Raw genomic sequence first — 18,229 nt, 5'->3', positions numbered from 1 at the left:
TATTAGTAATTTTCGTTTTTGCTATCGTTTCAGGTTACTGGCATCTTGCCCTGCTTGCTTGATGGTGACTGTTTCATCAGGTCTAATTCTTCTTCTCCAGATCTTGGAATATTATTTGAACTTGGAATTTCTTATATTCGCAATGTATGTCAGTTGAAAGATACAGCTTTCTAACGTGTCAAAGGGGAAGTTTTCCCTTATGTCTGTCTTTAGTAAAATAATCGAGGTTTTTATGTGTAACAGAATTTTAATCTCTTGAGGAATGAGAGTGACAGTGATTCTAATTTTTTTATGATGCTACTTTTCCATTAGTGTTTAAAATAAGTGTACTTGTTTACATTTATAGCTTGAGCGAACTCCAGTGCTTTTAAAGAATGAAGATTGGAAAAACATAAGACCTTGCAGAAAGTGATAAAAGATGCTAGCGGCCTTGCAGCACTGTGCTTTAGCTCTGTCCTGGAGGGTCAGAGTCCCCCTAACCTTGTAAATGAGGGTTCTAATGAAGGGACCTGGCAGAGGGGTAATTTTTATAAAGGGAACACCAGAAACTTGGATTAATTTACATCATGTAGACTATTGAATCAGTGGGTGTGGCTCTGTGGTAATAATTATATGTTTCCATAGACAGGTGTAGTATGTGTGCTGGGCCTCGTGATAACCCAGAGATTTTTATTATGTTAATGGTGTAATACCATTATATGTAATACCATTATATGTTTTATTATGTTAATGGTGTAATACCACAATGGTGTAATACCATCCTTTCATTTCTTTAAGGCAAATTCATCCGTCTGCTGCAGGTGGGTAGGACAGGAGCAGGTCCCCCAGGTGAACCCCAGACGCCTCTGACAATTGACATTGGGTTAAGTTCTGAGCAGAAGGACCCTTGAATGCTTTAATTGGCTCCTTCCATCTCTTACTGAGACAGAGCCTCCTACGCTCATGTATATTGAGGTGATCTGGAATCATCCCACCGCATATTTATGTCACTCAAGAAGCAATAGTAACAGGTGTCATATCATCAGCTTTAGGGGTTTTTCAGGAGCAATTTAACAAGAGATTTTCATTTTATATCCTGCCTTTACCATCTGGCCTGCAAGTCAAATGGGACTCCACTGGGTTTCACTTTGTTTTCTCGTGAAGAATTTTTTAGTTCTAAAGGCAAATACTAGTTTTATTCCTTTTAGAAGAACTTGGTATGTGCTTATAGATTTGCCTGATTCAGACATTAAGTTTCATACACTTTTTTTTTATTTTCTAGTCAACTGGTGAGAGAGGAGAATTAAGTTGTGGCTGGGTGTTTCTTAAACTTTTTGATGCCAGTGGAATTCCTATTCCAGCAAAGTAAGTTGGCTTATATATTCCTTCCAAACGGGTAATTTTGTGGAAATTCATTTTTTTTAGAATCTAGATACCTCAGGTTTCCAGAGTGTATTACTTACATTTCAGTAACTTGTGTGGAGAGAGCTTTTAATGTTGATTTTAATGTTCTTTTAGGTAGTATATGAAAACAGCACACATGAGCTCATCCTAGCGGGAAGAAATGACACATGTAGCAAAGGTATTTTAAAAGATATTTGCACCGGTTGTCTGCTGAGAATATTCTTTCAGTGATTTCCTGTGGCATTAGTACATTTCACAGTGCTGAAATAGAGCCTCATTCTCGCCGAAGAGTGAGAAAGCTGAGTCTGGGGTCCCCAGGTCCTCCGTGACTCTGCCTTTCTTTCGTAGGTGGTACATGGAAATTGTAGCAGCAGCCACTGTAAACAAATTTAAAATTTAAGACCAAAAACAAATATTTGTAATGCATTTGCAATATATACATAACAGTCACGAGATTATTATCCCTAATACAAAAAGAGCTTTCAAAAATTAAGAAGAGGCCAACCCAAATTTGAAAATGGGCACACACACACCAATCTAAGTCTGGAAGATGAGAAACCCACAGAAGAGATACAGATGGGCAGTCACTAGGGTGATGATTGAGATCCCAGATTTGGAATGTAAAATTCAGGGCTGTAGCCTGGGCTCTGTCCGTGTAACTGTAAGCAGGTTGTCTGCAAGCCTCAACTTCCCCCATCTTTAAAATGGGATCATAATAGTTCCCAGGCCCAAAGGTTTAATTCAGATAATGCACCCCTCTTCCATCTTTACTGATACCGCAGGGGTGGGCGTGACCTCCTTACCACTGGACAGAGGTAAAAGCCCTCCTCTGATGTCACCCCAGTGGGAGGGGGAGGGGCACTCTATCACACCCAACCTCCCCAGCCACTGCCTGTAGATGGAGAGGCCCAGGCTTCTTGTGGGTTGTTTTTGTTTTTCTGCTTTTGTTTTTAATACTGTTCACGGTTTTTTCACTGTGCTTAGTGGGAGGGAAAAGTGTGTTTATCCAATCCTTCTTAAAGTGAAGTCATAGCTATTTTTTAAATGAGGTGGAGGCCTATGTATTGATACAGAAACATCTCCAATGTATATTATTATATGAAAACGGCAAGTTGCAGAATCGTGTGTGTGCTGACTCCACTTCTGTTCGCAAAGAGCTGTGTTCATGTGCGTGTGTGTAAACTGTTCCCGGAGGTTGTCTCTGGGGAGCAGAACTGGGGAGGTGGTGCCACAGGATTAAGGAGGCCTCTTACCTTCTGCTTCCACACTTACGGAGTACGCAACTTTAAACGTGTGTCAGTTTAAGATTTACTGTTTAAATGTATGTGTTTGTTTCCATTTGTATTGAAACAGATAGGACAAGGGGCTACCAAACTAGGGGGGAAAGAAGGGGGGAGGGATTTTTCATTTTTTGTTTATCATTTGTATGCCATTTGAACTTTCTACAACAATCTACCTGTTACTTTTATATTTTTAAAATAGTATGAATTCATAATAGCTTTATTTCCAATGATGATTTGAAACATTTGAAAAATGCATTTGAATAACACGAGTCATTAAAGTCAAAAGACCTTAATGACATCAATTAATCTTTCTCATTTTTATGTAGAAAAATGTATTTTCTGTGGTTCATAGTTAAGAAAGAGACTTTATTTACTGAGATGATAACCCCATGGAGGTATCAACAACCTTCATTCTCATTTACCAGTGAGGCATAAATAAAATGTCTGTGAATGCGTCTGTGCTAAAAAACGTTCCACTACTGACTCTAATGTTTCTCAATGTCCATAACACGTATCCATCATGGTGTATTTTTCTTTTGTAGAACTTATGAACTCTTCTTGAATGGAGGTACCCCTTATGAAAAAGGTGTTGAAGTGGACCCTTCAGTATCCAGAAGAGGTACCACTCTTCTGTGTTGCTTTCTTTCCTTTCCTTAAAGATTAAACAAGCAGAAGATACATCGGAGAAGATACCTATAGTATAATAAGCGTAACACTTTTCACGTGAATTCACATTTTTAAAAATATGTCGTTTGATGTTAAAATCTTAATCATTTTTATCTAAGTGCTTATTTTCTTGGTAGCATATTTGAGACTCTAATGTAGGAAATTAGGATGCATGAGGACCCTGTATTGGTTCCTTTTCGTTGAACACTGGGCCACAGAATTAATAGAATAGGCCAATTCAGTGATTGCCTATTGCTAGGTCAAACGGTGTAGGCATTTGAAATTGTGGTATACATACCAGGTTGCCCTCCAAAAATACTGAGCATCTTTTAATGTGTTCGTTGACCAGGCACTGTGCTAGATAAAGGGAAAATGGAGAGTAAGGCAGATGTGGCCCTTGCCTCTTGGAGCTCAGAGCCTGATGGGTTTGAAACTCCCCTCTGGCTCCTCAGACATCCCGCTCCTTGCTTTGTGATTTAGGACACACAGCACTGCTGCCGCCCCAGCAATGCCGCCGCCCCAGCAATGCCAATCCCACCTTCTTGGAACAGGAAGGAGCTGGGATCTGGGATGCAGCTGGTTCTACTTGGAGTCAGACGTGCTTTTTAAACTCCCTTTCTCTTTGTCATCTGGCAGCAGTGATGCTGTCACGGTATCTGATGTAGTGGAAGCTCCAGGGGTGGGCTGGTTGGGTACATTCTGAAGGTCCTTAGGGCACATCATATTCATCAGTCCATTTAGGGCGTATGGGCGACTGCTGCCTCTCATACAATTCAGCCCCACTGGTGCTGAAAAAAACTTTGTCTTATTTTTATATATAAAAAAATGTATATAAAATACTCTATTATATTCACTGCCTAAGCACTTAAAGTTTTGAGATGTATTTTTTATTTTTTTAAAGCACATGGTAGTGTTTTCCATCAGATGATGACAGTGAGAAGGCAGCCTCAGCTTCTAGTAAAACTGAGATCTTTGAACAGAAGATCAAGGAACATGCTAAGGTTGGTATCTGCTGTTACCTGTCCGGTGAACTTGGGCCCATTCAGCGTTTGCGGACCATCTCTGTTTCTGGCTTCTCTACGTGCTTGGTCACCTTCTGTTAATTATTTTTTTTCCTCACTAATTCTTCTGCCAAGGATCAGTAGGGAAATGGAATAATAATACATTTCAGATTAGCTTATTCTTCTGTTTACCAGTTAGCACAAATGATAGATGCGGTCAGAAATAGTATAGAAACTTTTGAGTCAACGGGACTTATCCTCCACAGTCCTACCCTCAGGGAACTTTGGGGAACTTTTTTTAATGTCAAGTTTGTTGAGGTATAATTTACACGCAGTAAAATTTGCCCTTTTTAGTTTAAGTTCTTTGCGTTTTGACAAGTATATACAGTCATATAACTACCACACGGTCAAGATAGAGAATATTTCCATCACTATAAACAGTGAACTGATGCCCCTTTGTAATCAACTCTCCAGCTCCAGCCTCAGGCTACTGCTCCTCTGTTTTCTTTCCCAACAGTTTTGCCTTTCCCAGAATGTCCTACAAATGGACTCACACAGTACATAGCCTTTTGAGTCTGGCTTCTTTCATTTAGCGTAACGCAGTTGAGATACACCCATGCTGTTGCATGTGCTAGTGGTTTTTTCCTTTTTGTTCTAATTAGTATTCCATTTGGTGGATATACCATAATGTGTTTATTTATTCACTAGTTGATAGATACTTGGGTTGTTTCTGGCTTTGGGCAATTATGAATAAAGCTGCTCTATATATTTGCGTAAGAGTTTTTGTGCGTGTGGGCATGTCTTCCTTTCTCGTGGGTATAGGTACTTAGGAGTGGGATTACTGGATCATCTGGTGTTTGTTTAACTTTATAAGAAACCGCCAAACTGGTTTCCAATATGACTAGAGGCCATTTTACACTCTCTCCAGCCACATATGAGAGTTCCAATTACTCCGTATTCTTGACAACATTTGATATGATCAGTTTTTTTCTGTTTTGCCCATTTTATTTATTTATTTATATATTTATTTATTTTTGGCTGCATTGGGTCTTCGTTGCTGCGCGCAGGCTTTCTCTAGTTGCGGCAAGCGGGGGCTACTCTTCGTTGCGGTGCACGGGCTTCTTGCGGTGGCTTCCCTTGTTGCGGAGCACGGGCTCTAGGCGCGGGCTTCAGTAGTTGTAGCACTTGGGCTCAGTAGTTGTGGCACACCGGCTTCAGTAGTTGTGGCTTGCGGGCTCTAGAGCGCAGGCTCCGTAGTTGTGGCACACGGACTTAGTTGCTTCACGGCATGTGGGATCTTCCTGGACCAGGGATCAAACCTGTGTCCCCTGCATTGGCAGGCAGATTCTTAACCACTGTGCCACCAGAGAAGTCCTTGCCCATTTTAATAAATGATTAGTGGTAGCTGTTGGTGGTTTTAATTTGCATTTTCTTCAGGGAGATTTTGCGCTGGTAGAATCCCAGATCGATCCATCTCTAACTCAGTAACCTCTTGGACAAGTCATTTACCATCTTTCTCAGGGTCTCAAGGTCTACGTCTTTAAAATGGACATAATAATAGTATTAACCCCATCAAGCACTAAAGAGGTTTAAGGAAAAGAAAATATATAAAACACTTAGCTAGTACGTGGCACACAGTAACACACAATAAGTACCAGCTATAATTATTACTATTATATAGTAATAGCTATATTATAAACAGCTATAGCTATTACTATTATTATTATCATATGTCTAGATAAATGTAAATACAATGACAGGTGGCTGGCACTGTCATCACATTTGTTCAGATGAGGATGTGCTGTGTAGCTGGTAGGATCGGGGGATTCAAAAGAAGCTTTGAAGGTTTGGAAGAGGTGCCAGTTGATGACGTGGAGATGTGGAGAGTACGCAGTGGACAGGAGGGGCAGAGGGAGGAGCGTGGCTCGGGAACAGAGACTGATGCAGTTGACTGGTCCCACACTGACCTGCTCTCTGCTCGCGGATTATCAGGAAGCAGGGAACCTTGGTCCACCTCTGTGAATGGTTGCTTTTCTCATTCTAGATCATGCTCCCAGTTTAAATATCCCTTGTTCTTATCTCTAGTACTGAAATGTGTATTATAATTATAGTGTTAACAGTTAAATCTTTCAATAACCATTAATTATGTGTTCATGGATAGTATTCATCCTCTTGGCTTTTTTTTTTCCTGGATGTTCGTAGAGCCTGTAAATTCCCTTCTTTTGGCCAGTCTTTCCTTGGACAGTTTTTATTTTTCAAGATTAATAAAAGAAGCACAGTAGCGGTCTTTGTAGAAGACAAGCTAGAATCCTGTTTGGCCTCATTCTTCCTACGTCTTCAGCCTCCCGCTGCCCCCCTTGTTGATAAGCTTTCGAGAGTCCGAAGCACTCCCAAGCGTGTCTGTCAAGCACAGCTCTTAATAGTGTTTCTTTGGCCCCAAATATCAGTTTGCAGATACGCTTTACAATCTAGAGATCAAATCTGACTTGGGTGTGCGGCGGTCAGATGGGCGGGCCCGTTCTCCCAAAGCAATGAACGTTCTTCTGCATGCTGGGTTCTCAAAGAAGGGTCCCAGGTCCTCATCCCCTGACCTCAGGAACTGAGCCCTTGTTGGTTACAGCATACAGTAGGCACCCCAAAAATGTTTGTGAAATAATTTCCAAGTAGAGCTCTTCCTGCTGGTGTAAAAGTGGTCGGGAGCTCTGCTCTGCCTTCTGCGGTCCCTGGCCTCCCCCACCTCGTCTTGGTGTGCGCTCCTGTCTCCTCCCAGAGCCCCGAGAGAGACCTGAGCACCGTCTTGAAAGTGCCGCTCCACTTCGCCTGATTCAGAAATGCGCTCTGCTCTCCTGGTGGTGTCAAGCGTGGGCCTCAGGGCCCGCCGGTCTCAGGCAGGCTCTCCCAGGGGCAGACCGTGGGCATGGTGAAGCCAGAGGCCTTGGGCCCTACTGCCGGGCCATGGGCTGGGGTGCGAGGGCTGTGCTGTGGGTCCAGGATGAGAGGCTGGGATCTGGCCTGTGCACCCTGGAGGTGGAGCCTGAGGCGGGGCTGACCCTTCTCAGTCTCCTCTCCCTGACCTGCCACCTGCAGTGAGTGGGGAAAGAAGGCGGATGATGCTACCAACAGCCCTCCTCCTCCACTCCTCCAAACGCCCATCCCGCCTCTGTCCCCACTCTCCCTTGCTTAAGAACTTCATATTTTGGGATTTCCCTGGTGGTCCAGTGGTTAAGACTCCACGCTTCAACTGCAGGGGGCACGAGTTCAATCCCTGGTTGGGGAACTAGGATCCTACGTGCCGCAAAAGAAAAAACAAAACAAAAACAAAAATACCCTTCATCTTATGTATATGTGTAACTGATTCACTTTGTTATAAAGCAGAAACTAACACACCATTGTAAAGCAATTATACTCCAATAAAGACGTTAAAAAAAATAAAAATAAATGAATAAACCCTTCATCTTTGTTTAGCCAGATTTCTCTGCTTGAAGGAAAAAGGACGGGGCTCTTTTTGTTATGCCAAGGGACCTACAAAACTGCGGGCAGGGCCAAGGGTGGGAAGCCCAGTTATAATCTGCATTAGTGCCCAGTTTCCCCAGTATCCTTGCTGGTTGGCTTCATCCTGCCCTCTCACCAGCCAGCAATCTTCCATGTGTGTCTCCTTTGGCTGTCAGGAGCCCTGTGAAAATCCGATGAATCAACGTGGACTCGTCTCCTTGACCAAAGAAACAGCACCAGAATCCTGTCCCTGGGTCTCCTTTTATGGAGACAACTCTGATCATGTTGACCCTCAGCTGAGACGGAAGAGGGAGCAGATAGGTCCTCCTGTTTCACCAAGACTTGGCTTTCTGATTTGGGAGCTGTTTTTTTGATGGGGTTTAACTTGGTGTGATTTGGCCAAATGCATGCTTTTAAGCCTCTGATGAGGGAAAGCCCTGAATTTAGACCCAGTCTCCCAGAGCACGGGGTTCTGAATACCGAGACATACTGGTCAGTGGCAGTAGGCTACATGCCTTATATAAATTTGCTACAAATTTGTTTATTTTCCTTTGCTCTTTGGATGTATGCCATCTTTTTTTCTCTTTTACTTCCATTGTATTATTGCTAAAAATAAATGAAGTAATAGTGTTGCTTGCCGGGGGCCCAGTATCATGTTTATTGCCCTTCTGTTGGTCTGTCTGTGAGGTCAGAAAGAAGTATATCTTTACTTCTTCAGCTCAGAGCTTCCTGGTCACCTTGGATTTGGGAAAATCAAAGGATTTCCCTAAAGGAAGCTCTGATAAAGAGCCAGCAGCGTTGCTTCGTGTTATGGGGAGGTACCAGAAGGAAAGGAGTGCCAGCACTGTGGGCGCTGAAGGGCTCCACTGCAGGCTGGCCGCGATGCCTGCCAGACAGAGCAGGCCGATCTGGGAGAGAAGGGGAGGAGAGAATGGAAGGAAGGTTCCACCCCTTCCCCTCGTAGAATTAATGTCTGTTTCTCAGCATGAGACATGAGTTTGGGCATGCTGCTGAAACACTGCCCACATGAGCCATAGACCGGAGGGCGGGGTGTAGAACAACTCTTGGAATCACAGCATGAACACCGAGAAGGCATGTGGTGGCATCGAGGCAGCTTAAATGTCCCCCTGCAGCCAACCTGAAATCTAGGTCAGGGCTATGCACGATCAGAATTTTAGCGGGGCTGGAAAAGGATGGCTTCTGGCTCTGTGCATGAAATGCTCTATATGAATATAAGTGTGGTAAGAGAATCTATCCTGTGTTTCGGGGCATTTCTAGAATGCAAGGGTTAGGGAGTGGTCAAGGATACGTATCTAAACTCTGTGAAACTAGTCATAGGGACCCATTACTCCTGTACCATCCCTGGGGTCACGTTCATTCTGCTCTCTTTCAGCAGGCTGGAAGCCTGGATGTTACCTCTGTGATTAATTTTCCCTTCTAAAATTCTCATCCTAGAAGTTAGAGTGAAGGATTATTTTCTGAAGTTAAAGTCTCCTTTAACTTTAGGTGGTTTCCCTTAGCCCAAAGACATCTTCCTCTTGATAGAGGACATTGTTTGCAAGGTTTTCGAGATTTCCTATACGCTCATTCTTCATGCTTAGTGACAGAGTTCATGTATTTCTAAAAATAACACAGAAAATGTGTGTCTAGAATGATTCAAGACATTTTCTTGAGTATCTGCTAAGGTTAATTCTGGTGCTCAATATTCCCAGTAAGTATTTAGTGTGTACCAGGTGTCAGGTTTTAAAGCACTCACTTGTATTTCCAGATTATATTTTGAAATCTCAATATTTGAAATTTTATTTCTATTTTTTTATTCCCGAGTATTTTCTTTCTTTCAATGCTATTAGATATGCTATTAAATAAAATTAAAGTTTTAATTTCCTTTTCAAATTGTTCAGTGTTAGTATATAGAAACATGACTGATTTGTGTATGTAGATTTTATATCCTGCAACTTTGCTGCATGTGTTTATTATAACAGTTTTGTGTGTGTGTGTGTGTGTGTGTGTGTGTGTGTTTCCTCTGCATTCGTCACATATCAATGTAACTTCAATATTGAAATCACGTTGTGTGTGAACAGAGATAATTTTACTTCTTTTTTTTCTAACTTAGATGCTTTTTATTCATTTTTCTTGCCTGACTGCTCTGGCTAGGGCTTCCAGTAATATGTTGAATAAAAGTGGTGAAAACGAACATCCTCGTTTTGATCTTGATCTTGGAGGGAAAGCCTTCAGTCTTCTCCATTGAGTATGAGGTTAGCTATGGGATTTTCACATACAGCCATTATTACGTTGAGATAGTTTTCTTCTATTCCTAGTTTGTTGGGTGTTTTTATTATGAAGATATGTTGCATTTTATCAAATGCTTTCAGCATCAGCTAAGAAAATCACGTGTTTTTTTTTTCCTTGATTCTGTTAGTCTAGTGTATTACATCGATTGATTTTCTTATTTTGAACCATCCTGGCCTTGTAGGAATAAATCCTACTTGGTCATAGTGTATAAAACTTAATGTGCTGTTGAATTATGTTTGCTAGTATTTTGTTGAGGAGTTTTTGCATCAGTGTTCATCAGGGATATTGCTCAGTAGTTTTTTTGTTGTGTCTTTGTCTGGCTTTGGTATCAGGATAATGCTGGCTTCACAGAATGAGTTTGGAAGTATTCCTTTCATTTCAGTTTTTCAGAAGAGTTTGAGAGGAATTGGTATTAATTCTTCTTTAAATGTTTGGTAGAATTCATCAGTGAAGCCATCTGGTCCTGGGGTTTTCTTTGTTGGCAGGTTTTTGATTACCATTAAGTCTCCTTTCTAGTTATAAGTCTGTTCAGATTTTGTATTTATTATTTAGTCGTGTTAGATTGTGTGTTTCTAGGAGTATGTCTGTTTTATCTAGATTATCTAATTCGTTGGCATACAATTATTCATAGTCCTCTTTTATAATCCTTTGTAATTTTTGTAAAATCAGTACTAATGTCTCCTTTCATTTCTGATTTTAGTAACTCGAGTCTTCTCTCTTCTTTTCTTAGTCAATCTAGCTAAAGGTTTGTCGATTTTATTTGTCTTTTCAAAGAACCAGCTCTGCTTTCATTGGTTTTCTCTGTAGTTTTCTATTCTCCATTTTGTTCATTTCTGCTCTAATCTTTATTATTTCCTTTCTCTGGCTACCTTCGGGTTTCATTTGTTTTTCTTTTCAAGCTCCTTAAGGTGTAAAGTTAGGTTGGTGATTTGAAATCTTTCTTCTTTTTTAATGTAAGTATTTATAGCTATAAATTTTCCCTCTTAACACTGCTCTCACCACATCCCATAAGTTTTGGTGTGTTGTATTTTCATTTTATTTGTCTCAAGATATTTTCTGATTTCCCGTGTGATTTCTTCTTTGAGCCATTGGTTGCTTAAAAGTATGTTGTTTGATATCCACATATTTGTGAATTTTCCAGTTTTCCTTCTGCTGTTGATTCCTAGTTTCATTCCATTGTGATCAGAAAATGTACTTTGGGGGCTTCCCTGGTGCCGCAGTGGTTGAGAGTCCGCCTGCCGATGCAGGGGATGCGGGTTCGTGCCCCGGTCCGGGAAGATCCCACATGCCGCGGAGCAGCTGGGCCCGTGAGCCATGGCCGCTGAGCCTGCGCGTCCGGAGCCTGTGCTCCGCAACGGGAGAGGCCACAACAGTGAGAGGCCTGCGTACCGCAAAAAAAAAAAAAAAAAAGTTGAAAAGAAAATGTACTTTGGAAAAAAGAAAATATACCTTGTATAATTTGTCTTTTAAATTGTTAAGACTTGTTTTGTGGCCTAATGTATGACCACATATGTTAGGAGAATGTCCTGGAGAATGTCCCATGTGCACTTGAGAAAAATGCGTATTCTGCTATTGGGCAGAGTGTTCTGTATATGTCAGCCAGTTACAGTTGGTCTGCAGTGTTGTTCAAGTTCTCTTTCCTTATTGATCTTCTGTCTGGTTGTTCTATCCCTTATTGAAAGTGGGGTGTTGAAGTCCCCTACTATGATTGTAGATCTGTTTCTCTCTTCACTTTTGTCACTGTTTACTTCATATATTTAGGAGCTCTGATGTCTGTTGTATATGTTTATAACTGTTATATCTTCTTGATGAATTGACCCTTTTATCATTATATAATATCTTCCATTGTAACAGCTTTTTGGCTTAAGGTCTGTCTTGTCTGATGTTAGTATAGCTATCCCTGCTCTCTTTTTCTTTACTATTTGCATGGAGTATCTTTAACTATCCTTTCATTTTCAACCTATGAATGTCCTTAGATCTAGAGTGGGTCTCTTGTAGACACAATATAGTTGGATCCTGTTTTTTTAATCCATTCTGCCAATCTATGTCTTTGGGTTGGGGAGTTTAATCCATTTACATGTAAAATAATTACTAATAGGGAAGGACTTAATTGCCATTTGTTATTTGTTTTCTATATGTTTTTTTTTTTCTGTATGTTTTAAGGGTATTTTTGTCCCTCCTTTCCTCTCTTACTGCCTTCCTTTGTTTTTAATTGATTCTTTTTGTAATGATACATTTTGATTTCCTTTTGTGTATATTCTATACATTTTTTGTGTGTGGTTACCATGAGGATTACATACAACATCCTAAAGGTCTTACAGTCCATTTTAAACTGATATCAGTGTAACTTCAATATTGAAATTTTCTTGTCCTTGAGACCTTGCTACAGTATGTACCAGGCATTGCATTAAGCATTCCACATTTACCTCATTTTAATCCTGTTAGTAACCTGAGATGCAGCTATGACTATCTGTGTTCTACAAATGAAGAAACCAAAACACAAGGAGAATAAATAATTAACCCCAAATCACATAGCTAGGAGGTAGCACAGCAGAGTCAGAATTCAGTCTGATCTGCCACACCTTCCTGTGTTCCACCCAGCACTGGGAACAGTCTGAACTCGTTTCCTCTGCATTCGTCACATCGGGTGAGGTGGCAACATGGCTTTGTTAAAACTTGTAGCTGACTAGTCCCGTTCTTTCTAAAACACATAATTGATGACTTTTATTTTTTATTCGACATTTAACATGGCTGTATATGCGAACATGGAAACACAGAAATGGTAACCCAGAGTCGCAACTTGAAAGTACACACGTAAAAATAAAAGTTTTCTGAAGTTTAACGTGGTCAACTTATAGTGGAAGTTTTCCTCAAAATTATTAAAAATTTTTTTCAATAATGAAGCAAAACTTGAAACTCTTCATTCGAGTAATAAGTATACATTTTAAAAACACCGTAGGTTGGGTCATAGGGGATTGTTTAATGAATACATTTTTTTTTCTTCTTTAATAGTCTACTGCCGGAAACATTAATTGGAAGTATGTGCTCCGTTCATTTGTTGATATTTTATCGCCAGATTCTTGGTGACGTGCTCCTGAAAGACAGGATGAGCATGCACAGTGCTGGTGAGAAGTCTTTGCAGTTTCCTCACGTACAACAGTGCATCATGCTTTGAGTAAATGTAACCTCTGCCAGCCTTTATCTTCTGCTTCTGAAGGTGACATTTGGAATAAAATATTTAGAATAGCATCAGTGTCAGTCACTTACTTCAGACGCGAAGCATTGTGCTCAGCGTGCATCCTGTGTGAGCTCCGGACGTGTTCCGTTCTTTACAATATACACTTTTTACCATTCAGATTCTGGGGACTTGAGATCCTAAATTTCAGATATAATCATATTTTCCTTTAATGTCTTTAATAATGTTTTTACTACGTGTTTGTTATGTATATCATCTTTTTTGGAAAGAGACCAAAATTACCCAAAATAACTGGTTCTTAAAGCAAGAAGTTTAAAAATCAATAAAATTGGTGAATCCAGGTAAGAGGTGTTCAGCGGTTCTATTTTTATTCTTGCAACTTTTTTGTCAGCTTGAAACTTTTTCCAAGTAAAATGTTAAAAAGTAATTTTAAAAAAAATCAGTGAGCTGTCACACATGATTGAACTTGCACAGAGATATGCATGTGTTGTAAGAATTACCTCCAGAGAAAGTTGAGTTTTATTGGATATTCTTTATTGAGTGCCTAGTATATGCCAGGCATTGTGCCAGGACCCAGTGATGAATGAGACAGGCACCATCATCCCTACTCTCGTGGAGCAACAGACTTCAAACACAAAATTATATGAATAATCCTTTTCAACCTCAAGTGTTCTGAAGGGAAATACACAACAAGAGCGTACCCTAGGAAGACCTGAATTAATTCATAGGATGAGGGAAGGCTTCTCTGGGCAAGGAATATTTAAGAGAAGACCTGAGAGAGGAGTTAGACATACAGGGGAGATGGGTGGGGGCGGATCCTTTCCGGATAGAGGGACCAGCATGTCTGAAGACCCAAGGCAAGAAAACCAGAGTGCACTGGAGAGATTGAAATTGAAGGCAGGCCAGTGTGGCTAGAATCGAGTGAGAGGGAGAGAGAGCCCCATGATGACTCGGCTCTCATGGACAAGTGGAGTTCATGGTTAGACACGAGTCCCCTCCCAGGGACACACCACCTGGATAGGTAGGTAGAAATGGAACTACCTAGAGTCAGAGAAGCACCAACATTTCTCAAGGAATAATTGTAATTCTAAAGGAAGGACAGTTTAAGCCCTTTAGTCGTCACTTGCCTCTGAATTTGTTTCAATGACTCTAGAAAAACTTCACGAACGACCCGACTCCTTAAAGAGGAGTAAGGCTTATTAGTTTTCCTATAGGTAGGGAGAAGCCTACTCAGAATCGTTGGCTTCATTTGAATCTGCGCATCAGAATAAACTTAGCAAGACCTAGAGAGAGGATTTTTCTCTACTGAGGACACAAGATTATAGAAGTCATTGCCCTTGCCGTTTCTGAAGTGTCCTTCCTGGTGGGCCTCTTTGCACAGCCCTCCACGTGCCACTATTGATTGTGAAATATCAGTATTCTCCTGCGCAGTATGTAGGCACGTGGTCAGAATACCCAGCTCCTCATTCCTTCCGATGTCATCCAGCACCATCCGTTGGCCCCAGGCTGGGCAGGAGCTGCCCGCCCTCCACCTCCTTTCCCGTGGTGCCCCTGGTTCCCACTCAGCCTCCTGAGAGTGTGGGAGCCTCCTAATTGGAAGATTCCTCTTACCACACCACACTCATGAGGAGGAAAGAGAGGTTGGAAAAAAAACATAGAAGAACAAAATGTTCTAGTCTTATTCTGTTCAGAGCCACTTTACTCCCACCTAAAAGCTTTATCTACTTGGTACCAGACTCATTTCAGACTTCCCCGGGGTGTGGATATAGGGGCAGATGGAGGCCGAGGGGGCAGCTTCCAGCCCTCCGAGAGGTTAAAGTGGGTAGAATGTGTTATCAGCAAATCACGTGGCACAGTCATTGCAATCTGAATGCATGTTTCTATGTCTGTTGCTATAAAACACATTGGCTGAAGTTTATAGAAAATCCTTTTTATTCTTCTGTATTTCAGATTTAATTAGTAATCCAGTGCTGGCCACCTTCCCCAGGCTCCTGGAGCAGCCCGACCTGATGGACGCGCTCAGGGTGGGTAGTGTGCATCGTGGTGGAAACCTGGCGGGTCCTAAAGGCGGTTAGACATACTGCACAATGAGTTCTGACACCAGCTCTAGGCTTCTGTGGGGTTCGTTTCTTCCCTATTTGGATGATGTCTTCCGATCCCTGTCTGTTGTCCAGCTAACTTGGTCTCATCTGTCCTTTCTTACTATGGAGGTGACTTCCCCAGGGCTGCCTTCCCTGACCCCATAAGCAGATGGAGTGCCTGCCTTCTACCCCGTTGCAATCTCCTCCCTATTGTTTGTTCCTTGACTTAAGGTGGCCACCAATTGTGTCCTGAGAGCAAGAATCCAAAATGGTTTGTTAGATAGATTGACTGAGTTTTCAGGGGAGAATCAGGGCCTGCATATCATTTTTATTTTAATTTGAAGTATGTTATCTGTTGTATGAAAAAGCAGCTGGATATTAGGTTGAACCGTGTGAAACCTCTAATTTTTAGCCATTTATTGGCCTTCAAAAACGGCAGTTTCACAAAGTTCAACTTAAATATTAGAATCAACAAGTATTAGGCCTGCGACGCAAATACTCAGATAACATAAGTGCCGTAGGGGATGTGTAATCCAGGTCCTTGCAGATTTAAAGGAGGCAGCATGTAAGGAGGTCCTCAGGGAGATGCACCTAATGAAAGCCTGGGGGCCAAGCGGGGTTTCGACATACTGGGCGGGAGAAGAAGACATCACAGGTGGGAGGGTCAGCACAAGCAAACATTCTGAGGCAGGAGGGAAGAGGGTGTGCTCTTGCGGAGAGCAGACGACCCCATCTGGCCTGTCGGATGTCGTCTGTAGACGGTCAAGGGCGATCTCAGTCTCATCCTGTGGGTGGAGAGTGTGGTAGGTGGTGGGCAATCCGTGAAGGGTGTTGCTTTAGGGACCCCGGACAGCACAGAGACGTGGAAAAGCACGTGCGCAGGAGGGAGGGGAGCCGTGTTGGGAGGTGCGTCCTCTTGATAAGGAGGGAGGCCATACAGCCTGGCGGAGCTGGAAGGAGGAAGCATCGTCTACAGAGGTTTTTATTAGACTTTGAAACTGATTTCACGTGCTGGTTTGGCTGGGGAGGGGGTGTCAACAGCAATGATGAGGTTTTAGCAAAAAGGTGTAAGAAAATGTTCTTGGCATATGCTTATCTGTAATTTCAGACAAGCTCATCTGGCACTATAGTTAGCTAATGCAGAATTTCTCTTTCTTCCCCTATAAAGCATTAGTATATTAATATTTACTCGTTATACAAAACGTACATACATTGATTCATTCAACAGATATTTCACGAGAGCCCGCTATGGCTAAGGCACCATGCTGGGCCCTGGAAGGTCTTTGATTCATACTTCTGTGGGGTTAATTGAACTCTGGGTTTTTTATTTCTTTAAAGAAGCTTTTGTGAAACTTGGTGCACAGATTGGAAATATTTACTTGCAAAGCTGTACTTCATTCTACCTCTCCCTGTCCACTGTCCTCATCTCGGCAAACAGAATTGTCGAGGGGTATGGTATTTGGCAGAATTGTCTATTTTCATGACTGTCTTACCTTGAAAGCGTAATGGTATTTTATTGTTTAGGTGCTGCGTTGGTGCAGTTTGCACGCATGTGTTAGCGTTGCACTGATTCTCTGTTCTTAAATTAGTTTTGACTTGTAAGCATCACGGGCTTCTGAGGAATCGTTCACTGATACCTCCCGCCTAGTCAGTCTGGTTCTGGGTCATTAGCACTCGATGCCTAATTAGAGATTCACTCCTTACATGTGCAGGATTTGTACAGCGTTTGTAATCCTGTCCGTAAGTTTAATTACAGAGTGAAGTTGCAGAGGTGTGGCAAAGACTTGTGAATACTCGGATTAACATAATATTTCTGTTTGCTTTTTAGAGTTCCTGGGCTGAGAAAGAGAGTACCTTAAAAAGATCAGAGAAGGTAACGTGACTGTGCACCCCGAGCGTCACACGTTTTGTGCTCCGTGTCTGCCGCACACCCTAATCGTGCCTCTTTTTTAGCTGAAGTAACCATGGTCCTAGTCCCTCTTGACAGTTAAACGGTGTTATTACGGTTGCAAAGACACCTTCCCAGAAGGGTATGGGTGATGGATTCCAAGTGTAAAAAGAAACACTTGATCGAGACAGTCATTTCAGATCACTGAGTTTACTGAACTGAGGGGAACTTTCTAAGCCAAAGTGTCCCAGTTGGCTATCAAATTTCTCTCATTTAAAAAAAAAAAAAAATTCCCCTAGCTCTCAAAGTCCGTATCAGGTAAGGAGAGGGAAGAAGAAAATTGGCATAAGCTGTAGCACACATTGAAAGCAGGCGTGGCTGTGCTTACGTGGCCGGAGAGTGTGGTCATTACAGAACTTGCGGTGATCAGTGAGTAGTGGCTTGGCTGCTCTAGTCTGGGATTGACAGACTTTTCTGGTAAAGGGCCGGAGAGTAAATATTTTTGGCTTTGCAGGCCTCATGTGGTCTGTCTCAAACACCCAGCTCTGCCACCGTAACGCAAGGCAGCTTCAGGCATATGTAAACACCTGGGCAGGGCTGTTTTCTGTAAAACTATTTCTAAAAAGAGATGGCAGTGGGCTGCATGGGGCCCCTGGTCCATGGTTTTAGGACTACTAATCTGAACTTTTCATTAGCCTCAAGGAATCACGGGAGAACAAAGACACTAAAAATAGAAAAAAAAAAAGTGTATATATTATATCCTTATTTGAGTTTTTGTTTGACTAAAACTGGCAGGTTTAATGCCCTTCTAGCTTGGCAGTGGACAGGTGCTGGGCCTCGGGCCTGTAGGAGCTGCCTGTCCACACACGGTAGCCTGCGGGGGCCACATCGCAGTGTAGGCCGCCACCCCGGCTGTGATGCCCACCCCAGCTGTTGGAGCCGGGCCG

General features: G+C 42.1%; 1 protein-coding gene across 11 annotated transcripts in view; it reads left to right on the top strand.

Moving 5' to 3' along the window:
- NPHP1 (nephrocystin 1) overlaps nucleotides 1-18,229 on the top strand; it is a 104,996-nt gene that overhangs the window by 47,081 nt on the left and 39,686 nt on the right. For all 11 annotated transcript variants that reach the window (XR_007470745.1, XR_004475688.2, XR_007470744.1 and 8 more), the window contains 7 exons: nucleotides 34-144; nucleotides 1,262-1,344; nucleotides 3,209-3,285; nucleotides 4,234-4,333; nucleotides 13,130-13,242; nucleotides 15,264-15,337; nucleotides 17,223-17,267. Coding sequence is in view for 8 of the 11 variants with exons in the window: in XM_033401928.2 (XP_033257819.2) it covers nucleotides 34-144; nucleotides 1,262-1,344; nucleotides 3,209-3,285; nucleotides 4,234-4,333; nucleotides 13,130-13,242; nucleotides 15,264-15,337; nucleotides 17,223-17,267 (603 nt within the window). In the remaining 3 variants the exon portion in view is untranslated. The remainder of the gene's footprint in view (nucleotides 1-33; nucleotides 145-1,261; nucleotides 1,345-3,208; nucleotides 3,286-4,233; nucleotides 4,334-13,129; nucleotides 13,243-15,263; nucleotides 15,338-17,222; nucleotides 17,268-18,229) is intronic.

The sequence above is a fragment of the Orcinus orca genome, chromosome 13 (assembly GCF_937001465.1).
Source record: "Orcinus orca chromosome 13, mOrcOrc1.1, whole genome shotgun sequence".
Taxonomy (NCBI): Eukaryota; Metazoa; Chordata; class Mammalia; order Artiodactyla; family Delphinidae; genus Orcinus; species Orcinus orca.
This window is presented reverse-complemented; position numbering and strand designations above follow the sequence as displayed.